Source organism: Tauraco erythrolophus, chromosome 3 (genome assembly GCF_009769465.1).
Source record: "Tauraco erythrolophus isolate bTauEry1 chromosome 3, bTauEry1.pri, whole genome shotgun sequence".
NCBI lineage: Eukaryota > Metazoa > Chordata > Aves > Musophagiformes > Musophagidae > Tauraco > Tauraco erythrolophus.
The window spans coordinates 84,920,929-84,946,978 of NC_141467.1; the positions used below are offsets into that span (position 1 = coordinate 84,920,929).

Below are 26,050 nucleotides of genomic sequence, written 5' to 3' on the forward strand. Positions count from 1 at the left end.
GCGGCCAAAGTCCTGCTTGAATAATTACTTGAGGCTGGAGCCAAAGTCTAGAGGAGTTAGAGTAAAGCCTCTAATTGATTTCAGTGGGCTTTAGGTTAGATCTATTCTTCCTGGCCTGAATTTCTCTAATACTGTTGTTTCAACTGCAGATATCAGTCTCTCTTGTCTAAAAAATGTATTTAAGTTGTACAGAGGCAATGTTCATTTCTTTGAGTCTTAAAGTACTTATATTTTAGTATCTATATGTAAAGAGATTATCTTACTTCTATTTAACCATTACACACATATTGAAAACCACTTGGAAATAACTACTAAAGAGTCAATCAAGGAACTTTGAATTTGGTTCATTTTTAACTGAAAGTTAGAGAAAAAAATCATGTGTATATCCTGAAGTCTATATTATTTAAATTTTAAACAGGGCAAGATTGTGATTTCAGAGTAATTAGAATTAGATTTGAAAATCATTTTCTAAGGAGATGGATCTCTGGGAAGCATACTTGGAAATAATTTTTTTTTCTCTTCTTAAAACTAGAAAAAAACCAAAATAAAACTGCTGTTGATGTAAGAGATGAAGGTGACAAGGACAGATAGACGCCATAGATATGCCCAGCTCTTTCCATTCTTCCTCTCAGTATCAGAGAGCTGAAATACCTGAGATCACAGGCAGCAGATGTGTTAATTTCCTACAGACTAAGCAACTCAATATCCTTCTTTTAGTCAGTGAAGCAGTGTAGCCAGGAGAAGACAGCTTTCCTTGGGTGCCTCTCATCCCTCTCTCAGGAGTTGGTGCTCTCACTGGAAGAAAAGCTCAACTCCTTGTGAAGGAGCTGAACTATTACAGATTGCAGCAGAGTATATTAAGCATGACCAGCACAAAGTTTAGTTTTCTTAATACATCAGATGGTAATTTGCAAGAATTGCCCAGAGTTATCAGAAAATTAATACTCAGGAATGTTACTGGTAATGTGCTTTTAGGGTAAAATATGTTTTTTCTAAGGTTTGCTGTTGTTTTTCTAACTTAATATTCCATACAATTTCCACACCACTTCTACCTACTATAGCTCCAGACTGTTTTTTCTATAACATTACATAGACCTTGAATCCTTTATACATTAAGTGGAGTTCCCGAATGATGCATTGGCTCACATTGGGAGATGTGTAAATAATCTTTTTAAAAAGTAGCAAAGCTCAAAGAAAGTAGTTCTAAAACAAAATACATAACCATTACATTCTTTTTTCAGTTTCAAGATCTTAATAGACTTTTCACAGATTTCTGATGTTAGTTTAGCTATTTTCAAATACAATGCTTATGCCAAAGATTTATGTTCCTGAAGACAAAGGTAAGTCTTTGTCAAGCAAAATAATATTATAATTTTTTAAACCTGACTGCTTAGCCAAAATTTGGACCCCTGGAGGGTTCTTTTGATTGCCTTTTCTGGATGAATAAACTGGTGATGAAGTCATGGTCCTTTGAAGAAATTATGCCTATGTGGAAAATCCTGCTTTTCTGAACAGAAGGAGAACTAAAAAGAGAAGTTCTTTCATTGTGCTTCTGAAAGTCTTTTGGTTAATTTTTAGCACAATAACCTTCTCCTTGGGCTACACTACCTGTGTTTCCCTGCATGAAGAATTCTTTCAGTTATCAGTCTTTCAGCTGTTTCTTTTCCTCGATGCCTTAGATGATGATTTGAGTCCAGGCAATACAGCAGGTATCATCCATAACTGCCCAAAGCTCTATCGGATGGCTGCTCTCATGCAGAGTCAACAGCCTTGGCTATACAACTGCTCTGTGGCCCCGTGCAGGAACAGGAACCCAGATCAGTGAGGTTTCTGCTAACCCATAGGCTGTCAACTGCCAGGGCTGAGCAGCTGTTCTGCTACTCCTACTAACAGAGTATTAACCTTCAGTAGAAAGCCAGGATTGGCACCTGAGGTTGAAGTGTCTTCAGTTTTTTCTTAGAAAGAGTTACTGAAGTTTTCAAGTGAGAGAGCTCAGACATGTAGGGTCTTTTCCCAAAACAATAGCCAGTCAAATCCCTTAACTGACTGTTAGTTGTGTGTGTCTCTGTGTAGGCCTACTATTATTCTGCTATCAGTCATGAAAACAAATCAATAATAAACGAGTTTACTAGTTCCTAACAGCTATCACAGATGAAGGATGCCTGCTTTTCTGCCTGCGTTTAAAGAAATACAAACTGACTACTAAGAATAAAGAGCTTCTGAAATATTTAGTAATCTAAAGTCCTCTTCTAGGAACATGAAATTTAGAATATAAAATCTCTATATTTTTCCCTGGCTGTATGAAAATTATCTAATCTCATGTCTACTAGGAAAAATATTTTAAAAATTATGTACTTGATTTTTTTTTAATTGAGATTTCTGGTTGTTTTTGAGAAAATGAAGTGTTTTTTTCATTGCTTTTCAAGTTTGCATCAGATATGTGCTGAATGAATAGTGCAGTTTGTCTGTAAGCAATAAAGAACGTTCAACTGCTGTTCATTATGTTGACTAAATCAATAAAATCACATTCATACTTACCAAATTATCTAAGATCTGAACTGCTCAGTTGAGACTGAGTTAATCACTAGAGTCTTATGTCCTTTCGTGATACTGCCAGCAAATGAAAGGCAGCTGTTGTTTTTTTTGCATGATAATGACCTATCTGGACAGATATGCAGGGATTTCTGTAGTGTCTTAGTGAATTATTGTATTTTCATTGTTTTAATGTTTTATTTACATGAATCTAATTTTATTATAGGACTTAATAATCACTCTACATACCAAAAGACACTTAAAAATGTTTTTCATGCTCTTGAAGCCAGGAAGGAAAAGTCCCTCTCCATATCTTATTGGCAAATATAATTGACCTAAATTTTAGTTGCTCTATCAAAAGCATCAGAGGTGAAAACTTCTGTCCCCACATGAGCAGCTTTAAAAAATTGAAAAGGAGAAGGTTGTAAATTGATGGGTTTTATCTATCGCTTTAGCATTCCAGAGTCATTCAAGGACTACTAAATGGTGGTTTATATCTAGAGCCAGACTGCAAATAAATTTTGCCTTATATTGTCATGGTTCCAGACACACAGTGGGAAATCCTGCATTTCTATAGGACACCCTGTATTTTGACCTCTTTCCCAGCCATTTGGGTGCAGCTGCTGTGCACCGCTACAGTTCCAGTTATGATGGCAAATAGCGCCTGGCTTGCCAAGAGTCAAATCAGTAACAGTTTGCTAATGTTATCAAAAGGATGCCAGTCAAGTACTCCCAGTGAGGAGGCCTGGAACATGGCCTACACGTGTATGTATGTTCCCAAACTTAGTACCAGGAACCACAATAGATCTGACACAGAAAGGGTGAAGATTATTTTTGTTTTGAGGAGGAAAAATATGCAAAGAGTTACAGCTACTCAGTTTTTCCTGACTTACAAACAGAGGTATAGTCTGTTGTTTCAGTGGTCTAGTCTTGCATGTACCAACCTACGCTTGAGAACAAACATTAAACTGCAACCTAACAGCTGGATGTGATGTGCAACTATTCCCTGCAACAAGACAACCCTGTGACAACGCAGTTGTGCTGCAAATGTTACACAAAACACAGGGAAAGGCACAAACCTGGAGGCCAACCTCAAGTCAGATATGCTCTCCAGGTAACCACAGTGTTGCCTACAAAGTAAAATGCTAGCTATGAAAGAGCAGATTTGTGTCTCTGTCAAAAAGAACTTGAAAAGTGCATTTCCTGGATTCTAGTCTGTTCAGGTACATAAAACATAGTATGTGTTCTTCCTCTCCAAAAAGAATTTCTGGATTATTAAAGCTACCACCATCACCCAATATAACCAATGTGAAAAATAATTATAAAATTACAATTCATCAAGAAGTATGAAATTAAAAAAACATTGCAGTTACTTATTATTGATAAAACATCAGGAATTTTTTATATATCTACCTAGTTAAGTAGAAGTTTAGAATGTGAACTTACACACTCTTAGTATCCAATTCTAAATTGTAATGAAGACATACTACCACTACCTGATTCAAAACTTTCTCCAATGTCAACTTTACTTCCTCCTATATTAATACTATGTTCTATTCTCATCTCCACAAAGTCTTAATACCATCTTTAAAAAAAAAAAGGAAGGGGTAAGATATTAATATGAATGCTTCTCCTGGATGTCTTGGTGTCCAGTAGTCTTCTCAGATAAGTGATTATTTGTGTATGCTGTGTACTCATGTTTGTTTGTTAGGGAGGTGAGAGAAAGTTTAGGACTGGAGTTTGGACATATGTTTTCATTTCCAGAAAGTATACATTCACCAAAATGCTTTTCAAATTAATATTTCTTTGTGAAGTTGCTCTGAATCTGACAAAAAGACCTGGTCAAAGGAAAATTGGGAACAAAAGATAATTTTTGACATACCAGAATAAAATATTTCTGTTCTGGGAGATACTGCTTCATAATCAAATGTATAGTTTATAAATTTGTGGAATCGAATTTATAAAACTCTATTGTCAAGGCTCCTATTAAACACAAATGAAGTTATGAGTGGCTATACGAGGTTACATGGCAGCTCTAGCCTCCCATCTCCAGTGTCAGAGGCCCTACAAGCCATGAGGCTTCCTCACCAGACTATTTTAACCCTCAGTACTCTTCTGTTTTCTTCTTTGCTTGTGCCCTCATAATTACTTATTTTCCCTTCATTTTCTTTTTTTCTTTAGGCCTTTCCCTCTGCAGGACGACCTTAAGGTTTTGCAAAGGCTGGGCTAACACCTGGCCCAAAAAGAACAGGTGTCCAAAGCAGATGACTGGAGAACACTGTAAGCGAGCAAGCATATCCAGGAATTTACAGTAATATGTGCTTCCTCTGCAAGATATAGTATCTTTGTATTTAGTAGGCTTTGAAAGAATTCTCTTCCATTAATTTCTCCAGTGGCTTTTTTGAAGCCACATGAATTTTAGTCACTTGCAGTGTCCCATAATAACGAACTTCATACACATACTATGTGAAAGACAATCTCCTGTTGTTAGCTTTTAACCGGTGTATTTCAGCTGATGAACCTTCACTCTTGTGAAAGTGTCAGTAATTCTGCATCCATGCTCTACAAGCCACCTACACTTTCTACTGCATTCTCCTTTGATTATCTTTCACAGTGCCTGAGATATCTTTGATATACTTAATGAATGTTATTTCACATCTTTGCTCATCTGTCTTCATAGCTTTTTCCATCTGTTTTTTCATTTTGTGTTTTTTTGTTGTTGTTGTTTTGGAGACATGGGGTCCAATATTTTATAGAGTATTTGAGCATATCATGAACTGTATTAGAATCATAGAATCACAGAATGGTTAGGGTTGGAAGGGACCTCAAAGATTATCTAGTTCCATCCCCCTGCCATGGGCAGGAAAACCCTCCTCTACACCAGGTTGCCTAAAGCCTCATCCAACCTGGCCTTGAACACTTCCAGGGATGGGGCATCTACAACTTCTCTGGGCAAGCTGTTCCAGTGCCTCACCACCCTCTGAGTGAAAAATTTCTTCCTTATATCTAATCTAAATCTGCCCTCTTTCAGTTTAAAGCCATTGCCCCTTGTCTTATCACTACATGCCCTTGTAAAAAGTCCCTCTCCAGCTTTCCTGTAGGCCCCTTTTAAGTACTGGAAGGCTGCTATAAGATCACCCTGGAGCCTTCTCCTCTCCTATTGTGTTAGGGACTCTTTTTTCTGACTTCTTTTCTGTTCCTTTCTAATAATTTATACAATACTATTTTCATTTTGTCCATTAATAGGCAAGTAGCACCTCCTGTGTCTTTCACTCTAGATTTCTTTGGGAGCTGATCTTGAACTTACATGGGTAGTTTAGAAGGTGGGAGAAATCAGAACGCTAGAATTCCTTTCTCAGGCACGCTCATCTACTGAATGATTAGAATGGAAAATGCTGGCCTTCATTTAAGTGTTCAGAGTTTATAAGAGTATAAGTAAATGTTTATATATATATACACATGCAAATTTTTAATGTCTAAGGGGGCACTTAGTCATAACCCTAAACCCAGTGCAGGGTGCCACTTAAAGGAGCAGTGCTGTTCTTTCCATTTCTGTCTGTTGTAGACTGTCTCCATAGCCACAGAATGAATCATCTCATAGGACATCTGACAGAAGATGTTTTGGTTTGGGGGGGAGGGGGATGAGGGGAGGCAGGCTTGGGGTTTTTGGTTGGTGGGTTGGTTGTTTTTTCGTTGTTTTATTTCTGTCTTTGTTATACAAGTTCATAATTCCACTGGAGCAGCTCAATGATCTGATTCTTCCAATGACCCTACAATCAGTAGACTGGATGGAGAAGTGGAAGGATTCTGTTTCCAAGGAGCAATGACAAAAGCAAAAATAGTCCCTTTGCCATCAACTCCCAGCCCTTTGTGTGTGCATGCAGATACGAAGGGCTAGGAGTTGATGGCAAAGGGTTTATTTTTGCTTTTGTCATTGCTCCTTGGAAACAAAATGTGGGAGGCCTGAAAGGATATGCAAACCTCTCTTAAATACAGTCCAGTGTAACTACCAGGCCATGTTGAAATACAGTTAGTAGGGCTACAGTGATTCTACCAGCCTAGGAACTAGTCCAATCTCAGATTCATTAGGAACACTAAGGTTCATTACATACAAGGATTTCAGATCCATATTTTTAAGGTGGAGAGGAAAGATAAAAGGTGCAGCAAATTAGATGCCTCAGGTTAACACTTACAGAAATGTTTTAGCAGCTAACAGAGTATTACTTTTCTCTCCCACACACTCTCTTAAGAGTCTGAAGCAAGAAAGGCAAACAATTGGTTAGCAAGCGCACTCAAGCTATCCAACTACTTATTAAATAAATCATTTAAAGCAGAATTTCCCGCCTGTGGCAGAAATTGACTTGGTTTTGGAAAACAATGTCAACATAGTGAGCTTTCACCCTCTCCAGGGCATCATTATTTACTACCCAATAAATTACCAACAGTTATCAAGTTTGTTTCCCAATAAATCCAGCCTTAGTGACTGGTAACAACAATAATAGTTCGATTCACTGTGCATTTGAAAGACATCACTTAGGAATACCATAAAGTGGTCCTCATTAGTGAGCTCAAACAGAATGTCTTATGGCCCATTTACAAAGAGATAAAGACATTTAATTATCCAGTGCAATATAGTTCCTTAAGAGTTTCTGCTTGAGACAGCAATTTTGTGAGTAACCAGCCATTCACTGAGAGATGAGAACTAAAGAAGCCTTTTATAAACTGCTACAAGAGAGGTTAAGCCTCTGGCTTTGTTTAATATTTCTAGTGTCCGTATTTCTTTAATTGATTTATATTTTTCCACACAGGCACCCTAACGTGCGTTTAGTGTTTCCAGCTGAAGAATGGCATACATACAAAGAGATTTTTCACTAACAAGCCATTTGGGTGACACTGGCAGTTTATTAGCTGGTTTATATATGCTGATATCCCCTGTAATATCTTTGATGTGAGTAATACCATTTTCACAAAATAGAGTGAAGAGAGATTTGGAACTGACATATGCCATAAGAATGAGAGCCAGTAATTGATTTCAGTAACAATAATCAAGAATTTTAATGCAAAAATATATACTTAAAGTATTCATTTTTCAGTACTGATGAATATCTACCTCCTGCTGTGTCCATCAACAAGTCAATAGGGATAAAATACGGGAATCTCTAATTCTGAAGAGTTTAAATATTTTCCCACTGACATAAATTTCAAATGCTGCACATTCAAATTGACTTATTTCAGTAGTGAATTTCTATTAAACCACAACCTGGCTTGATTCTACCTTAAACATTTTGTTGCATTTTACTATACAGTATAACTTGGAAATTAAGGTATTCTTGCCTAAGCAAGGTATGAAAGTACTTTTATTTTCAAGTCATGACGGTTTGTAATTAATACTGTTATTTATTTAGTTTTAGAAAACAATATTATAAGATTAATCTATCCCAACATAGATACCAATCATATAAATAGCAGCACTAGTATCATCACCCTTTAACAGATAACATGGCAGAAAAAGGTACATGTAGATGCAGTTCACCTCATCCTAAGACAATTCACTTGACAAAAGTGCCTTTGTTGACCCTAGAGGAAGTCCGGACCAGGACGCTACATGTACACTGTAAATGTTAGGTGAGTCAGGTGAGGCTGACCCCCAAAAACTCTTGCTTGAGCTTTCTGAGCATCTTGGAAAAACGCGTTATAGATACAGAAAGTCTACAAGGGAAACAGGAAGTATATAGCACCTGAACAGAATAAACAAGAAATACAAAATAAAGCTGATGCTGACATGTATGTTTAACTGAACATCCACACAACTGTACAAAGTCAACCCGATCTCTGACTGCAGCCCTGTAGGGCTCTGCATCTCAGTGGGTCCATGTGCTCAATCAGATCCAGCTACAGTAAGGGTAAGGGGAACAACCCCTTTTCCATGATATTAAGTGCAAAATTAAGATTCAATTTTTCCCCAGTTTTCAAAATATAAATAAAGGTAGATAAAAAAATGGAATGCATGTTTATAATAGCAAGCTTTATGAACTGCAGGTGGACATTTTCTGAGTGATCTTCCTATCTCTTTTTAAACTAAATGTATTTCTGTTACTGTTTTAAGACGTCTTAAAAGAAAAATGAAATAAGTTTCCTCATAAAATCTCTAAAGCAGGAGGAAGTAGAGAGAAAGTGAGGAAATGGATGTTTTTTGTATTCTTCAACACACACACTGTCAACCTTAGCTGAAGCTATTTGCTCTGACACCTTTGGGGATCAAAGCAGGACTTAATGACAGAACAAGATAAGTGTGGAAGACCAGATGGTTTCAGTGCGTTAAGTGAGGGTTTTTTAAAGCTTTGGTGTAGTCACTCCAACTTTGTCAAGTCTGTGTTTTTTTTAATTAGTTCGTAATTAAGAAAAATAACCGTAATTAAAAAATTGGAATGCACAGATGAAAAGCATCATGTTTTGTTATTACATTGCAGTATGTTATAACACATTGCAAATTCAGGTATAAGAAGAAAAATGTCTATCACTTTATTCATGCATTCTTTTCTTACAACCATGTTTCAAGCACACTCCTGATCAGCTCTACAGCTTGCAGTCAATGTTGGTTAGAAACTTCTGTTCATGCAGCAAAAATCTTACTTTATTTGCTTCTATGTTTCAGAAGAATAATGAAGTGACTGATACACCATACTCTAGGTTTCTGCCTCACTAGTTATGTCTCATTATGTTGAAAAAATCCTTAGCAACGTGAAGGATGAGGTACAAAGAGTGCTTAAGGAATGAAAAGATATTGATAGGAAAATGGTACTAGACAAAACATGCTGTCACCTCGAAGTGTATCTCAGATGAGTACCGATATAATTCTTTCTGTGCATAGGAGAAAAATGATCGAGAACTGTATCATACAACCTTAATCATCTACGTTACTGTCTAAAAATCTTTTAGACTAAAATATCCTCATTACTGTATTCCAATATACGGCTGAATCAATATAATATACAAAATTTGTCTTGCTGAACACAGTCCAAATATTAAGATTTAAAATTACCTTTCAGAACACCTGAATCTGTTATTCTACCCTGAGATTCCCACTGAATTTTTTTTTTTTCTAAATACTAGCTTTTATTATATAAGATATCTTTGAAGTCTTTCTAATGAAGTAGGGCAGCATCACTGCTGAGGTAATTCTGCTTATGTCAATGGAGTTTCCCCTGTGCCTGTAACCTTTGGGTCATTTCTTTGAAGTTCTCGTTCTGTTCTCATTCTCTTCACTTCAGTATAAATTTTAACATTATAACAACTATGCTCTAACAAGTGGAATAGACTACTTACTGTTTAACGTTTTCAATAAATTAATTGCTATGCCTTTTAAAAGCATGAATTCCATTAAAATAATTTTTTGAACATGTTTACTTTTCCTCCGTAATTTTCTAAACTATGAAAACTACCCATAACTCAGGAGATTTGTATCTTTTCAGAAATGCCGGACTCACTAACCATGTTATTTACTTCATGAACTCAATAGGTACTTCTAGGGAGGTAAATTCCTAGCATATACGTGTATTATTTTAAGAATGAAGCTTAGCTTCTTGCCAGCATTCAAGAGGAAGCTAATGCTTCATTTCTCTCCTACTAGGAGGTCACGAAACATTCGTGACAAAATTTTCTCTACTGTTCCATTAGTCTTCTGAAATATACAAGTTTAGACCAAACATTTCAACAAGGTATGTTATTATGCAGTCTGACAAGCAACGTAGAAAACTGGAAAAGAAAAGTTTATGGTTAATATACTTTCCCTTTGAAATTTTACATTCCTTTATCATGTAGGTAGGATTACTTGGGCAGCTATCCTAAGTTATGCAAATTAATATGAGCACAATAGATACTCTAGATCTATTTTATTCTACTGGGAAAAAAAAAGGACCATGTATTTGAAAATATAAGTGACTTTTGACTGGGCACGTTTTGTGATGTTTGGCTTGAAACATAATTTCTGACTGGACCAATACTATTTCCCAGTTAGTTGATTTGAACTTGTATACACTTCGAAGATGATATTATCTATTGCTTAACACTTTGTAGTGTATTCCTTGTATTTTCCTTTTTGAGTAATATTTGTGTGACTCTCTACTTAACACTATATATCCTTTCAGTAAGTAATTTTGTGGACGTGAAAACTTAGAAAGACTGTCACTAAAGTACTTACTGTGTTACAGATTTATTGTTCGACAGTGACAACAATGTCCCAAAGTGCTCTATCCATCTTCAGACAAATAATATTCAAAGTGGTGTGAGAAAGGAACAGTTTAAAGAACACAATAATCACAAAATTTTTGATGACCTTTGCAAAGAATGATATGATCTCTATCCAGCTCTTATCTTCTACAGGTGAAGGACTTCTGTAGTCTCGGAAACAGTCGTGCAATATCTCTGTGGTGATTAAGTAAGTCTTCAACTCAGTGTTTCTATTTCTCTGTCTTTTGTTGTGGAAAAGCAAAAGTTTCAGGCATTTATCTATCTCTGAATTTGGAGATTACTTAATCTGGAAAAAGTTACTGTAAATTTTCACCATACTGGACAATCATTTCAATTGGAAGGCTAGTGTCTGAAATCACTGCTTTTTAGAAATTCAATTTTAGAAATTTATTGGCAGCCGCTACCAAGATTGTTTCCCTTGCATAAAAATTACAATGTGACAAATCTATTTAGCCACAGACACAGGCCAAAATGGAGACGTGTGTCCCCATGGTATCTGGCATGTATTTGACTCTGTAGGCTTTGTGACCTATTAGAGTGTCTATTGTAAGGATTACATGCAACTGAAATCCTAGAATCACTCACAGTGGGACAGAGGTGGGTGGTATTTTGAAAACCAAACACAAACAATTTCAAGTTTTGCAGGTGGCTCCCATCCCAAAACTGGTCTGTACCAAAACTGACACTGAAAGTGGGATCTCAATTTTGTACTTAGGTTCGTCTGTATTATAAGAATTTATGCTTTGTGTGGCTTTTCCTTTTTTCTGTCTTCCTCATTTGCCTTATATCCTTCAGAAATTCTCCTAAAGTTTGTCTAGCCATGATGGAAGTACCAAAAAAGATTTCTTAGCATTGTCATCCAGTACTAAGGACTATGTCAGCTAAGCTTCTGAGTGTAAAACTAAACAAATGCAGTTTCTGTTCAGCCCTATATCTCTACACTGTTCAGGAATATTATTCACAGGCTCCTAGCAGGCAAACTTCAGAAAGCTTCCCAACTTATTTAGATTAATCCAAAAATAAATTTTCTGATAGATACTGGAGGAAATTTATCTCATGTTTTGTAATAAAAAAAAAAAATATCACCAGCTTGGTTTCAAATGAAGTTGTTTAGCTGTATTATTATGACTTTTTGAAAAATAGTTTTAAAATTACTGATTTCAGTTTCACAAATTGGAAAATCCTAAATACTATGACTTATGCAAGGAATAATATAATTTTCCTGTCTGTGACTGATCTTGGAGGAGATTTTTAGGTTTCTTGATACTGATAATGATTTTTATATACACATACACGTAATATAAAATATATCAACTTGCATTTTTAATTTATGGTTGAAAATCTAACAAAGGTACTTAAAGCTATTCTCAAAATACCAGACGGTTTAGACGGACTTAGCAAGTCTTCCCAACTTCTCTGTTCACCTATAGGAAGTTGTCTTTGACAACCTGGCCTTCTACACTTGATCCCTCAGATAGGTTGTGCTTTCTTTCAAAGTGTCCCTAGTTAAAAGCCTGAAGTTTTTAAGTGGACCCATCTTTCGCTAGCTCTTCAGCTTTCTAATAATTCGAAATCTTTGTGAATCTCAATGATATCTATCAACCTTTATTTAACATAGTCAAGTACTGTCTTTAGTCAATGGAAAAATATCTCTGTGTGACTGGCTCTTCCTTTTCTCCCTACACTATTTATTTTGTATATTTCTACAACAGCATCCCACATACCTTCTTTCCCATCTAATAGTTCTGTATGTTACAGCTCTCTCTCTTCTCATGTGGAAATTGTTCCAGGTCTCTAATTATTTCCATTGTCCTATTGTTTTCTGGACCGTTTCCATTTCTGCTATATCCCTTATGAAATTTGATGACTGAGATTTACCAAAGTATAAGATAGGAGTGTCACTGATTTATGTATCACATTTTGTTATTCTCTGTCTCCCAATAAACAGCAGTTCTCACAGCATATTTTATGTTTTGAACATTAGTGCACACATAAAGACTTGTGTAAGACTATCTAAACTTCATATTTTTGTGCGAATTTAAAGTAGCTCCAGTGATACTTCCCAGCATGCATACTCTTCTGTCTTCAACACGTATTTGCACGCACTGAAGCTGGTATTAATTTTTGGTACAACCTATGCTTTAGTATTCAGCCTTCATTAGAGTGGTCTTGTGCTCCAGGATAATGTTATTATTTTAACCTAAGCTGTGTGGCTCCTTTTTCAGCTGTGAATGTACTTACCAAAAACGTTGGACAGCTAGTCTTAAACAGACAGTAAGTGGAAACATTTCTGCTATTCTTTCTCTTTAAATTGTTCTCTTTAAATAGAAAAGGTATGCAAGGAAAATTCTGAACGTTCTAACACACAAAAGGTATTGGAGTCCGAAATCAAAGCTTTGAGTTAGGCTATTAAAACTATATTTAGACATTTAACTGTGCTGAGCATCTTTTGCTTCCACAATTCCTCAGAAATCAAAACTGTTGAAAATTCAGGTTTTCAGGCACCTGAATTTGTACCCAGGAGCCCAGTTGTAAACAACTACTTCTGTAATCCTCATTCAAAGTTTTTACAAGAAGTAGTTCGGGAAAATAAGTTTAGGAAAAATGTTGGGGTTTTTGTTGTTTTGCTTTGTTTTTTCTTTGAATGAAATTAAGAATTATTAGAAAATCTGTTTCTAACCTTAAAAAGAACTTGCAGTATATCTCTGTATGAGAATAATATAACTTTTATTTAGATATTAATTTTAAAGTACTCCTGAGCTCTATTAGAACACTCTGAACACAGCTTTGCCAGGTTTCTTTGCCAAAAGACCATAAAACATAATAAAGCATTTGCATTGCATCACAATGTTTCTCTACAGATATGAGAACAGCCTACTACGAAGGATGTTATTTAATTCAAAATGCTGGGGAACTCTATAACAGAATAAGCAGAAGGGAACATTTAGAACATGAGGAGGAAAAAAAGCTGTGTGGTTTTTTTTTTAAAGTAGCCTTTTAACATGGACTCGAGCAGGCAACACTTCCAAAGGAGGAGATGTAATCCTCGTCACTGGAACAGTTCAGATTTAAGCCACACAAGTTGCATGGGAATATAAAGCAGAGAGCAAACCCACACTGCCTGGAGCTCAGTAGTTTGAATGATCTAATATGTCCTTCTGCCTCTTAAACAAAGTATTGAATAACAACACAGGTGACAGGGTTTTGACTGGGGGAACAGGGTTGTTGTTTGGAGGTTTTGTTGTTTTTTTTTTTTTTCTTTTTGTTTTTTAAATAATTTATGGCACTTAGAGCTCTAGAGTTACAACGAGCAAATATGTTGGGCTCTTTGGACTGCTAGTACTTAACTTCTTTCATCCATGTTTCCACGCTCACTGAAAGACTAGCACAATTCACACATCTACAGTTTCTCTCTAAGTTTACCCTGTACCCTTTCTCAGAAGAGATTTCATGGCTTCTTCCCAGATTAATATTATTTTATTTCCTCAACTTTTTTTCCCCTAGTATTTTTAACCCTCTGCATGCTATACCAGGCACAGCTGTTAATCCCCTTTCAGCTGTTATTCTTCGAATATGCATTTTCTCTTATATTCTCCCTTATGTTTCTTCTTCCCTCTCCTCTGTATGACTTTGCCTTGGTTTTCATAGTTACTAATTTGTTCTTTCCAGTGTCGCATTTCCAGCCTCTACAGTAGTCTCTATTCACCTGTCTCCCTTGACCAGTTCTGATGAAAGGAATTTCTTTCCAGAGACATTGTGCAGTGTCTTTAGTATTTGAAAATTGAAATGCTGCCTGAATTTCTTTCTCAGTTTCTGTAAGAAATCTGTTTACTAAGAAAGGCAGACTTGAGGAGAATTGCCCTAGAGTCTTTGTTGATGCCTTCTTTCAAAAGATGTTATTTCTATCTTTTGTGTTTGTAGTGTGCCTAATGCACTCAGAAGCAAACAAAATCCAGCAAGGCAGAAGGAAGATGATCCCTTATTATAAATAAAATCTCATTCAAAAGAAAAAATTAATCTTTTGGATGTCTGAAGCACCATAAATGACTACGTCCAGGTTCATCAACATTATAACTCATATATATGTACAAAAGTGTGGGTTACTTCCCTTCATTTACTACCCTATTCTCTCCATTGATTGTAAAGGAAGTCTAGAGTAAATTAGATATGGGTATCTACAGAGTTAACATCCACGGTTAGTTGGATTACTCCCAGCAGAATGAGACAGATGCTCAGAGGAACAAATCAGTATTGTTAATGTGAAGCCAATGGAACATTATGGCCTACATCAGCTATGATCAAGGTATAATAATTCAATGATACTAAATTCAAAAAAATAAAATATGGCTGATAGTACAAGGGTCAGCCTCAGCACTGTCCAAACATTATTTTATTGGTGGGTTCTCATCAACTCTTTTGTTCTCAATTATAATGTACTTTTCTTCTGGGAATAAGCTCATTAAATTCTGCCTTTCTGAAAATTCATGATTTCAGAAGAAATTTCCTAGTATTTCTAATGTTTTGTAATGCCACTCTTTCTTACCTCCTTCCTTGGAACAGAGAGTGATCAGAGTGTGAACTGTATCCATCAATTCCAGCTGCTGTTTTTGCAGGACACTGTTATTGCTTGTTGCCTTGTTTAACTGCTTCTCTAGTTCCTGGATTATGTAGCTTTGCCGTGTGACCAAGCTTTGTAAATTCTCTTTTTCCTCCTTCAAAGTGTCCAGCTCCTCTTTATGCCTTTCTTCCATTTCTAAAATTCTGTGCTCAAGTAAACTAAAATGAAATAAAACAATTAGTAGGTATTATTTCATGCCAGCATATTTTTTAATACACACAACTATTTTATCTTTCATCATAGAATTCAGTACATAAATCATTTGTTCTAGAGATGTCACATCTACTAATTCAGCCCACTGACTTTCTCTATGAAGCAGTCAAATATAACTGATCTCTAAGGTTCCATTTTGGGATGTTTGCATGCCATAGTACTTAGAGTAAAGTGCATGGAACTGCATATCTACTTGTTACGCTTATCCAAGTATGTGAGCATAGGGCCAGTAACATATTTTTATATAGAAGTTCAGATAGAAACGCCTAAGGTAGGCAAAGGAGGGCGAAGGGCGAGGCATTGAAGGGGACATCATTGGTAGTATGGATGGGTCGATATCATAAGAGATAAAAATAAGTGATAAACTAAGGAAGAGTTTGTGAAGGGCCTTACCACTGAATGCAAGATAAGCATTAGGAGCTATGGAGTACCACCAAGAGATATGGAACCCACAATAAAAGTACCATTTGGTCTGATCTGCGAAGCTGTGAAAGGAACCGTGCACCAGATGAGCGGTATCTGCTTTCACGTTAAGACTGGTACTGTTTCCCCAAAAGATAAATCAGAAGTTTGCATTTTAAGATAGGATTCCTTGTTTTCCTTGAGTTCACATACATATTCCCCCCTACCCTCTTCTGGTTCCACAAAAGGCTCCTCAGACAGAAGACTGTTGGGCATCATACTATGCAACATGCTTACATCAATTTTATAAATAATTTTACACATATACAGAAACACTGACTAATATTCTTTTTCTAGTACCCTCTGTGTACTGAGTCAGAAGTGTTCAATTTACAAAGATTAAAGGTATATCAGATTATATCTAGAAGAATAGAGGAGTTGTAGACATAAAGGACAGTTAATATCTGTCAACATTGAACAAGAAGTTTTTTCAGGCCAGTGCTTTGATGCTGTGGTGGGAGTTTAGCAGAAAGATTTTATTAATATTATATAAAGAAATTAACTTGATCTCTCTGCTACCTTCTGTTCAGTAATTCTACTGTATATGTCAAAAGAGATGTTTCTCATGTCCATAAACCGACTGGTGGTTACAAACTTGCCAACAAACTGCTTCCTGTTCAAGTCAGTCTTAGGTTTTATTTATTTGCCCTCTCCCCCTACCTTTGTTTTCACTCCTGGATAATAGATCAGTGGCAAAATGCCTACATAATTTCAGGTCATTTAACCTAACTGAAGAATGTAATAAAATCCATATGGAGTGATTTCTACTAGATATCATGGAGCCTTAATATGAGCTGTTACAAATGATAACAATGCAAAGATTAAATTCAGGACCTAGATTTGCTGTAGAAGTTAGAGTAATATAAGACTTTGTTTCTTTTTCTTTTTTTTTAAATAAAAGAAACCATTAACAAATCTCTTTTTTTTCTGAAATGTTATAAAGTTGGGACTTACAAAGATACTGAAGAAAAAATACTTCATAGTGTCAACATATCTAGTTCTGTGAAAACCAGAAGGGTCTGGGTAAAGAGGAAAAAAGAAAAGATGGGAAGGGAAAACAGTTTTTCATGGGATCTCAAACGCAAAGAGGGAACATGATATCTCATTCTAGAAGGCTCATTAATTAGTAAAGAAAACATAACAAGATTCAGTGAACTGGAATCAGATGATAGAAAATTTCAATCTGAAACAAAGTATGGATTTCAAATTCAAAGGCAATAAATTATTTTAACACCTCATCAGACCTGTAGCTGATTTTTTCCATCGCTTGAACAGTAAACACAGTGCCTTCATGCTTTAGACTCACATGGATTTTTTTGAGAATATTTGTGTGGAAGTCTTTGAGCTTTTTTAAGCAGAACATCAGACTAATTAGTCAGAAGTGGTTGAAAATGTTCTGATGGAACGGGTTTATTCATAAAATACTGTTCAAAAAAAAAAAAGTTCTATGTGAATTTTATTAGTTCTGTCCACTTTTTCACAAAAGTATCTTAAATGCTCATTTTAACTCTAGATTTTAACTTTTCAGATAAATTATATCAATGCACTTTGAATAGGAACTAGGTGTCCCTGGGCACAGTCTGTGACAGAATGGTTGCTAGGTGTGGCCACATCCCAGTCTGACATCTTACAGTCCATCAAATATATTGTGTATTATCAACATAAGAGAAGATGCCATTCTTGAAGCCAGAGTATTGCTCTATAATTAAACCCTAAGTAAAGACAAAAAAAAATGTTCCATTCATCTTTGTCCATATGCTAGTAAATTACAGGGCATTTTTCCAATTCCATGACATCCTATCTGCATGTTCACATCAAAATGATTTCCATATCTGAACGATTTTATGTAAAAGAAAGAACCTTTGACAGCCTAAATTTGTGCATTATTTGTTTCCCACCATAGCCTTCCTAAGACCATAGTGAACAAACTCATGGTGATGACAGTCTTATTTGTTGCAACACTGGCCGTGTCAAGCAAGAAGCTGACAATGTTTAGAGCTTCCCATTTTGGCATCTACACAGACAGACAGCAAGCAGATGTTTAACAGCTTTAGTAATAATACATCCTAATATTTATGAGTGATGTGTCAACATGTGGTGGAAAGATGGGAGTGTCACAACACTTGGTTCCTTTACAGTTTTTTATGTAAAAGTTCTGTTATTATAAACTGCAAAACTAAGCTGTTTTAAGGAAAGCATATGTATTTATGCAATGATCTTTCTATATCCATAAATCTACAACAGATAACAATAATTCCTGAGGATAAGACCACTCCTTGTATTCCTGGGAGAAATCCAAAACATTCATTGTATTCTACTAAGAATCAATGAGAAACCTTTGGTTAAAGCTCTAAATGAACAAAAGCAAAAATTTCACATAGATTGGGGATTTCTGCACTGGCCTGTTCCAAAAGGAAGAAATACTTGAATAGCATAGTAAAAGCAGCTCTTCGATTCCAATGTGACTAGAATTTTTTGTTTATATTTTGACATTCCTATTTATTATAGTTCATTTAAATTAAAAGTGCTAAAATCTCATGAAGAAATCTTGAAACAAGTTGAAACCAGTTTCAAGGTAATTAGATTTATTTTTTTAACAGTTGCAAGGCCACTCTGTTCTCTTTTTCCCTTGTGACATCAGACAACTTCTAATATACAAATACCACGAAGAAATAACCTTGCTGAGTGCTTGATAAAGATTTTTTCTCATGTTTTTAAAGAGGTATTGTGAAGACAGAGTTAAAATGAAAATACTCGTGAGTATTGCGTGAAAATACGCAATACTCGTGAGACCTCACTTGGAGTATTGCGTCCAGTTCTGGAGTCCCCAACATAAGAAGGACATGGACCAGTTGGAGAGGGTCCAGAGGAGGGCCACAAAGATGATAAGAGGGCTGGAGCACCTTTCCTATGAGGACAGGCTGAAAGAGTTGGGGCTGTTCAGCCTGCAGAAGAGGAGGCTCCGGGGTGACCTTATAGCGGTCTTCCAGTACCTCAAGGGGGCCTACAAGAAAGATGGGGAGAGGCTGTTCAGGAGGGCCAGCTGTGATAGGACAAGGGGTAATGGTTTTAAAATAGAGGGAGATAGATTCAGGTTGGATATTAGGAAAAAATTTTTTACCATGAGAGTTGTAGAACACTGGAACAGGTTGCCCAGAGAGGTGGTGGATGCTCCATCCCTGGAGACGTTCAAGGCCCGGTTGGATGAGGCCCTGAGCAACCTGATCTAGTTGGAGATATCCCTGTTCCTTGCAGGGGGGTTGGACTAGATGACCTTTGAAGGTCCCTTCCAGCCCTAACGATTCTATGATTCTATGATTCTATATTTCTACTAGTTTTCATTAATCTCTATTGCTGAAACAAATATTTAAAAACAAACAAACACAAACAAAAAAGAAGACTGTCTCTGTATCAATTAATCCAACAATCTGTAAAGATTGGTTAAAATTTTTATATAATTTTTTTTTATAACACTGTCCAGTAAAATGCTATGGGCATGATATAACGACTGGCTCTTTTTTTACAGTAAATCTACTGTATAATTTGACTATACATTTGAAATTCCTATGCATTTCCTGTATGTTTGAAATTCCTGTATGTTTGAAAAAATTACTTAGATGAAGTAGTCATGAGAACTACAATATTGACAGCAAAAATAAATCATCATTCACTAGAAGCATCATAGATGTACACACATTTATATATACACACACACATATATGTGTAATTTATATACACACACACATACGTGTGTAATTTTGATAACTGTAGCCTTTAATTTGAGAAAAAAATCAGGCATTTGGGGAACAGAATGAAGTTATGAAGAAATAAATGCTGTTGTTAACATGGATAAATACTAATATTATCCATGTTAACAATGGCTCTTTGGAGTCATTATCTAGAAGATAACAAATTAAAACCAAACACACACACCTCTCCAAACTCAATTTTTCTAAAGATTAACCAGGACTCTATGCCTAAGCTACTGATCTTGGCAAGGCTAGGAATCTATTTTCAATCAAACAAATGATGTGTTAACTTTGTCAGGATATAAGCCAGTGGGATGCCTCAATGCAACTGTGCTTTGTCCAGCTGATTTAGAAAAAGCCCTTTGATAACAGGGGAGAGGGTAGAAGGACCATACAGAAGTCAAAGAAGGACTTCCAGTGAAAGCTGCTGTCATTTTGAAAGGTGATGAAGTAGAACGTATAGAAAGCACTCTGACAGCTCTCTGGGGAGAAAAGAAAGTCTGGTTTAGACAATCTGCCTTATAAGGTAGGTAGTTTATTCACTAATCCATTCCAGACCATGGTCATTTAAGGGATTTTTTTTCTAATCTTTGTTTTCAGAGGCCTCAGTTTAGATATGTGAGAACAGGATATAGACCAGATCTTAGAGATGGACAACTTTCGCAGTAAAATAATATTTTTAAAAATCTAGATTTATTAAAAACACATATAAAAACATTTATTTTGTTGAGCTGTTCAATAAATACAGACGAGTAATATCATAATAGAAAAAAATTCTTTGGCCATATACATGTGGTTTTCTTGTAATACGTATGTATAGGAAGACAAAGAGGTAGAGGATTTAAATGCTTACTTCGAGTGCAAGAATGGTATTTTCTCATTGAAACAGCTTCTTTGTGCTTGCTTTCACATGAGTGAAATTTTCCCTGTAATTGTTAGGTGCTGACCACTCATACTTACTTCAGTGGTCTGATACTGTGTGTGAAGATTAAGGAAATATAAAAATTTGTGTTCCCATATTTCTAAAGACCAGTAAAGTAATTGGTCACTTAGCATCAGTAAGCCTATTTTTTATACCAGTGACAAGATATTTCCACTGAAATCACAAAAGTGAAGTGAAAAATTTACATTTATATTTTTAGCATATGTGAAGCATATGTTTGAATTTCACTTCCACTATTTATTACTAGAAGATGCAAAATTCCATTATATTTTTCCTCATTTGTTTCATTTGAGTAAATAAAAGTTTTTTTCACACTTGCATATTGAAACAAATGGCACACAACAAGTTAAATGCAACTGGCACATTCTGGAAAAAAAAAAAGGGGGGCTCATAAAGGCACTTAAGCAGTGAAATCGTTCAAGAATAAATCAAAATAGTTTTTAGAAGGCTCTTGTGGGAGAAAAAATGGCAATGAAAGAAACAACCATTTACATTACAGTGGGTGGGAACCCACAGAACTAAATTATTTATGGCATGAGAGCACTCTCTAGAAACATGATTCTGGGGCAAATGTGACTCTACTTATGCCATGGAATATCTTTCACTTCAGTGGGATAAAAAGAAAAAAATTGGCCACTCTTCCCAGAAGAGGCAGGAAGTAAAGAGAAAGGCCAAGAATAGATATATTTCTAGTCTACAGAACATACATTGGTCCCCTGTTGATATGCAGTGTTCATTTTATTTAAGGATAATATACAAGTTACTGTAGTACATCAACGATCACTTATTATTCTGATAAAATTTTGCATTACTTTCATCCAAAATCCGGTTCTTTGAAAGTGATTAAGATCATTAGTTTTATTTTATATAGAGGAAATTTTAGGACAGAGAAAGAAACGATCTGCCCAAAGTACACCATCTGTTTTGATTATTTTTGCGATGATAATAGTTCCTGCACTCATTCCCACTGTGGTGAACACCTATTGTAAAAGAAAGGCCCATTCCAAAAGAGGTTACAGTCCACGCAGGAAATACGGACAAAAGGAGATTTCTTTATTTTATTGGTGTGAAAGTGATATGGACAGAGATGAAGACATTTTAACTGCAAACAACTACTGAACATAGCCTGATGCGTAATCTATAAGTATTGTTTAAAGTTAAACAAGCTAAAATCATTGGAACGTCCAGAAACCTAGTATCTGCTGAGCTCACCAAGATTTGTCCCATATGTATCTGACACACACATAATTGATTTTCGGATCAGGACCTACAAGACCAAGATTACGCAGTTCTTTGTTAGGAGTAGATGATGATACGGGAAGTGATTATCCATATTTTAGTGTAATTGTAACAGTGTTCTCTCCCTAATTTTACAAATCTTAAGGAGAAGTAACAAAACCTGGACATAGTATGCCAGGTTCTTGCTCCATTACAAGATGAAACTCCATGTGCTTTTTCATTTATTCACATACAGCTATGCTTCTCAGAAAAACAGCTGGGTATAAAACGTGCTTTTTAACATACTCCTCATTTTCTTCAAAAAAAATAAAGGCAGACCATTTTGTCATTTCACAAGCCATTTCATCATAATGTCAGCCAAGTCAAAGGTCAATTTAAGTAAAACTTACTTGTTTAATGACACGAAGGATTTACACCCTGACATATTGCTAAGATAAATAAATAAATTCAGATTGTCGAGTACACAAGACTCAGTCTCTTGAGCAGCCAGTAAAATTTTGTTGCTAACCAGATTGCAGCAGATAAAAGCGCAAGTATTTATATGCTTAACTAATGCTTGGGTTAATCCCAAATTGAAATAGGTTTGTAAAATGCCTAGAACAAACTGCCCCCTGCATGTGCCTGCTCTCTCTGTGGACTACAGGGAGAGTCCACATATGCAGTTTAGGTGAATTACTTAATTCTGAAATGGCTGAAGTTGAAGTTAATCCCACACTAATCTAGTCATAGTTGCAATTGGTCAAGGGAAATCTGTGGAGTTCAAGAGTTTTCAATGTAATCCAACTTCTCTAGAGTAACATTTGCTAGAATTACTGGTTATAAACAGTTGTTAGATTAAACAAATTAAATTAGTTTACATAAACAGTAACAAAAATTCTATCTTATTTGACTAGTTTTGCAACTAGACACATTTAGCAAACGCATTTCTTTGTAACAACATTTTCTGCTTTTCCTCATTATCTGGTTCTTTGCCTTCTTTTCCCAGTAGCTCCTTGCCCATCGTGGTGTTAGTCTTCCTTAAGTATAACCATAGGCAAGTTATTGATTCCTGTCCAGCAGCACCGGAGTCACGCTGCCCTTTCTGGCAAACTGTCTGATCTCAGTTTAAACAGTCCAGTAAAGCTTGTACAGGACATTTCAGCATCTACCTCACTTTTAAAGCCATTTGCCTCATTTCAATGTCAAACGTAGATATGGGAAATAGAAACCTTAATCTTCGTCAAATTTACCTCACAGCTGCTCTTCCCAGAAGGGAGCTGAGAGTGAAGCTGCGGAGTGAAAGCTCTCCCTGTCCTCCCTGCTTAAACCTGGCTGTTATAGAGGCAGGAATACGAGCCTTGGATTGGGGAATACATATTTAGGAAAGGGTAAAATCACTACATGACAGTGTGAAGGGGGAAAAATGAGAGAAACAATGCTGCAGACAGCAAGGTCAGAGGAGGAGGAGGGAAGGAGGCTTTAGAGCAGAGATTCTCTTGCAGCCTGTGGGAGAAACCATGGTGGAACAGGTATTCCCAATGGAGGACTCTATGCTGGGGTGCAGATGGAGATGTCCAGAAGGAAGCTGCTGCCTGTGGAGAGCCTGTGTTCGAGCAATCTTATCCTTAAGGACTGCAGCCCGTGGGAAAGAATCATGCTGGAGCAGAGGAAGAGCATGAGGAAGAAGGAGAGGCAGTGTTGTGAACTGACCACAAACTCCATTCCTCATCTCCCTGCACTGCTCGGAAGGGTAGGAAGAAGAGTCAGCCAGAGCAAAGTTGAGTCTGGGAAGGGGAGGTAGGGGAGAAAGAACTCTTTGGTGTTGTTTTCATTTCTCACTATCCTGAGCTGTTATTAATGGGCAATAAATAAATCCAGTTTGTCCATGACAGAAACTGTTAAGTGATCTCCCTATCTTTATCTCAACGACAAGCATTTTCATCATATTTTCTCTCTCTGTCCTGTTGTCGAGGGGGAGGGAGAGAGCAGCTGGGTGGGTGCCTGGTAGCCAGACAGGGTCAACCCACCACAGGCACTCTCTGAGATACTGAATTGCCAAATCCAGTGACTTCAGGTATCACGTCTCTGTGTAGCACAGAAAGGGACAACACTGGAACATCTCCTTTACTCTCACTTTAAAACTTAAACAATTATATGCTGCTAAACTGTTTTTCTTCGATTTCAACATAAAATCCAAATGTTTATCATTCCCTTATTCTTTAAATGGAGCACAGTTCCAAGTATGCAATATACAATTGAGTTCAAGGGGAGAAAGAGAGATGCTTCCACATGTTAGAGTTTTGTATCCATTAAAATTACAAAGATCAATTACTGGAAATTTTCTGTTTCTTACGCACTTTAGAGTCGTTGATAATCTCATAATTTATTATTAATATTTTTCTGCTTGGAAGTGCTCATACAAGTTATCTTTGTGCTTTTCAGTAGCAGGAACTGAGGTCACACGACTAAGTTGTCATGAAGCAGACTGAGATGTAAACTTGCAGTGCACATGAAAAGTGGTAAAAATCAACTTGCATTTATCATACAGGAGCTAACACAGTGTAAGTTCACACACTAGCTCTTTTAGCCATTTCATAAATATTACCTAGACTTTCCACTTACCACATTTTTTTCTTTCATTTCATCAGTTACTTAGAGCAAAGTATGCACAGACCACTTTGTGATGAACAGAGCAAGAGTGTAAAAGACCATCTACTCCTTCTTACCTGTTTTTCTCATGAATTTTCAGGATTTCATGTGTCTGTTGCAGCAGCTGTTTTTCTAGCTTGTATGTTGACAGCGAATTTTCCAGTAGCTGAATTTCAAGTCTGGATGTTTGATTTAGCACCTTAAGGATAAATTAAAACCATTAATGTTTATATTGTCCTGGTTATGTTGCTACAGCAACATAACAGAACCATCTCATTCTGATTTGATGATTCGTCAAAAATTGTTTCTAAACCCTTTTTTAACCTCAGCTGCTCAGCTGGTGCAAATGAAGTCAATCAAGCTACACTGATATCTACCAGCTGATATTACCAGTAGAATAATACTAGGCCAGCAGAAAAAGGAAAGGTGACTGCCAAATAAGCTTCATTTCAATTGAAAGAACAAGAGACATGCCTCAAACATGCATTCCTGTAAAGCATGCTTAAACCACAAGAGTGTAAGAGTACTTGGACTGAAGGCAAAGTGTTGCATCCACTGTTTTGTAAATAGACCTCCTTCTTCAGCTTTACCCTGAGTTCTCTCTTTTGCAGCGTTGGCAGAAGTCTGGTGTCTGCTTATGTTATCACTACTTGTACTCTTACACAGATTTTTAAGATGAAGGCTATGATTCTAAAAATTACTTTATAGAACTGTCTTTCTCTTCAGTGGTGGTCTGTGTCAATAGCATAAGCTTAACTAAGTACATCAGACTGAAAGAAGCCTTTTAACTAGATGAAAGAGGATAGATTCTAACAAAAACATAGTTCAAAAGTGGAAATAACAATGCTTTTAAGAATGAAAGCAATAATATTAATTAATGTTAGTTGATTTTGTTGGGATATCATCATGCATAACATAGAGTCCAGAGGAGTGTGTGTAAAGAATTTTTGCAGGTATGTGCGCACACAAGAACTGAGATGCAATCACTTCTGGAACTGAAAACAATGCCTCTCTAATGGAACCTACCAGACCTCTCTTAGAAGGACATTTATCAGTATCATGATTGGATTATATGGCAATATTTTCTCATGCATGCCTGATAGGAATTTGTTACAGAACATAAAGCAAAGACCATAGTGCTCAAATTCAATCCAGTGTCTTATTTGCGTTTGAAATTGTTGACTTTCGCAGAGTAATTTGAGTTTTCCTTTTTAAGGGTACAGAGGTTGAGAAAATTGGAAATGATTAGTATGCAGCTGTTATGTTGGTCAAGATGCATACATTTGGAAGCGCCAGAAGGCATCACCACAGTGGGACCTGGCAGAAAGTGAAGGTGTATTACAAAGGTTAGCAAGGGTTAAGAAGACAGGAAAGCACCAACAGATTTCCAAATAGGATACATCTGTGAAGCAGCCT

The 26,050-nt window shown here is 36.3% G+C and overlaps 1 protein-coding gene across 1 annotated transcript in view; it reads right to left on the minus strand.

The window, feature by feature from the left end:
* ANGPT1 (angiopoietin 1) overlaps positions 1-26,050 on the minus strand; it is a 176,352-nt gene that overhangs the window by 66,980 nt on the left and 83,322 nt on the right. Inside the window, exons 3-4 of the mRNA XM_086609513.1 lie at positions 24,712-24,833; positions 15,326-15,558 (exon numbers count right to left, since the gene is read on the minus strand). Coding sequence (XP_086465639.1) covers positions 15,326-15,558; positions 24,712-24,833 — 355 coding nt within the window. The remainder of the gene's footprint in view (positions 1-15,325; positions 15,559-24,711; positions 24,834-26,050) is intronic.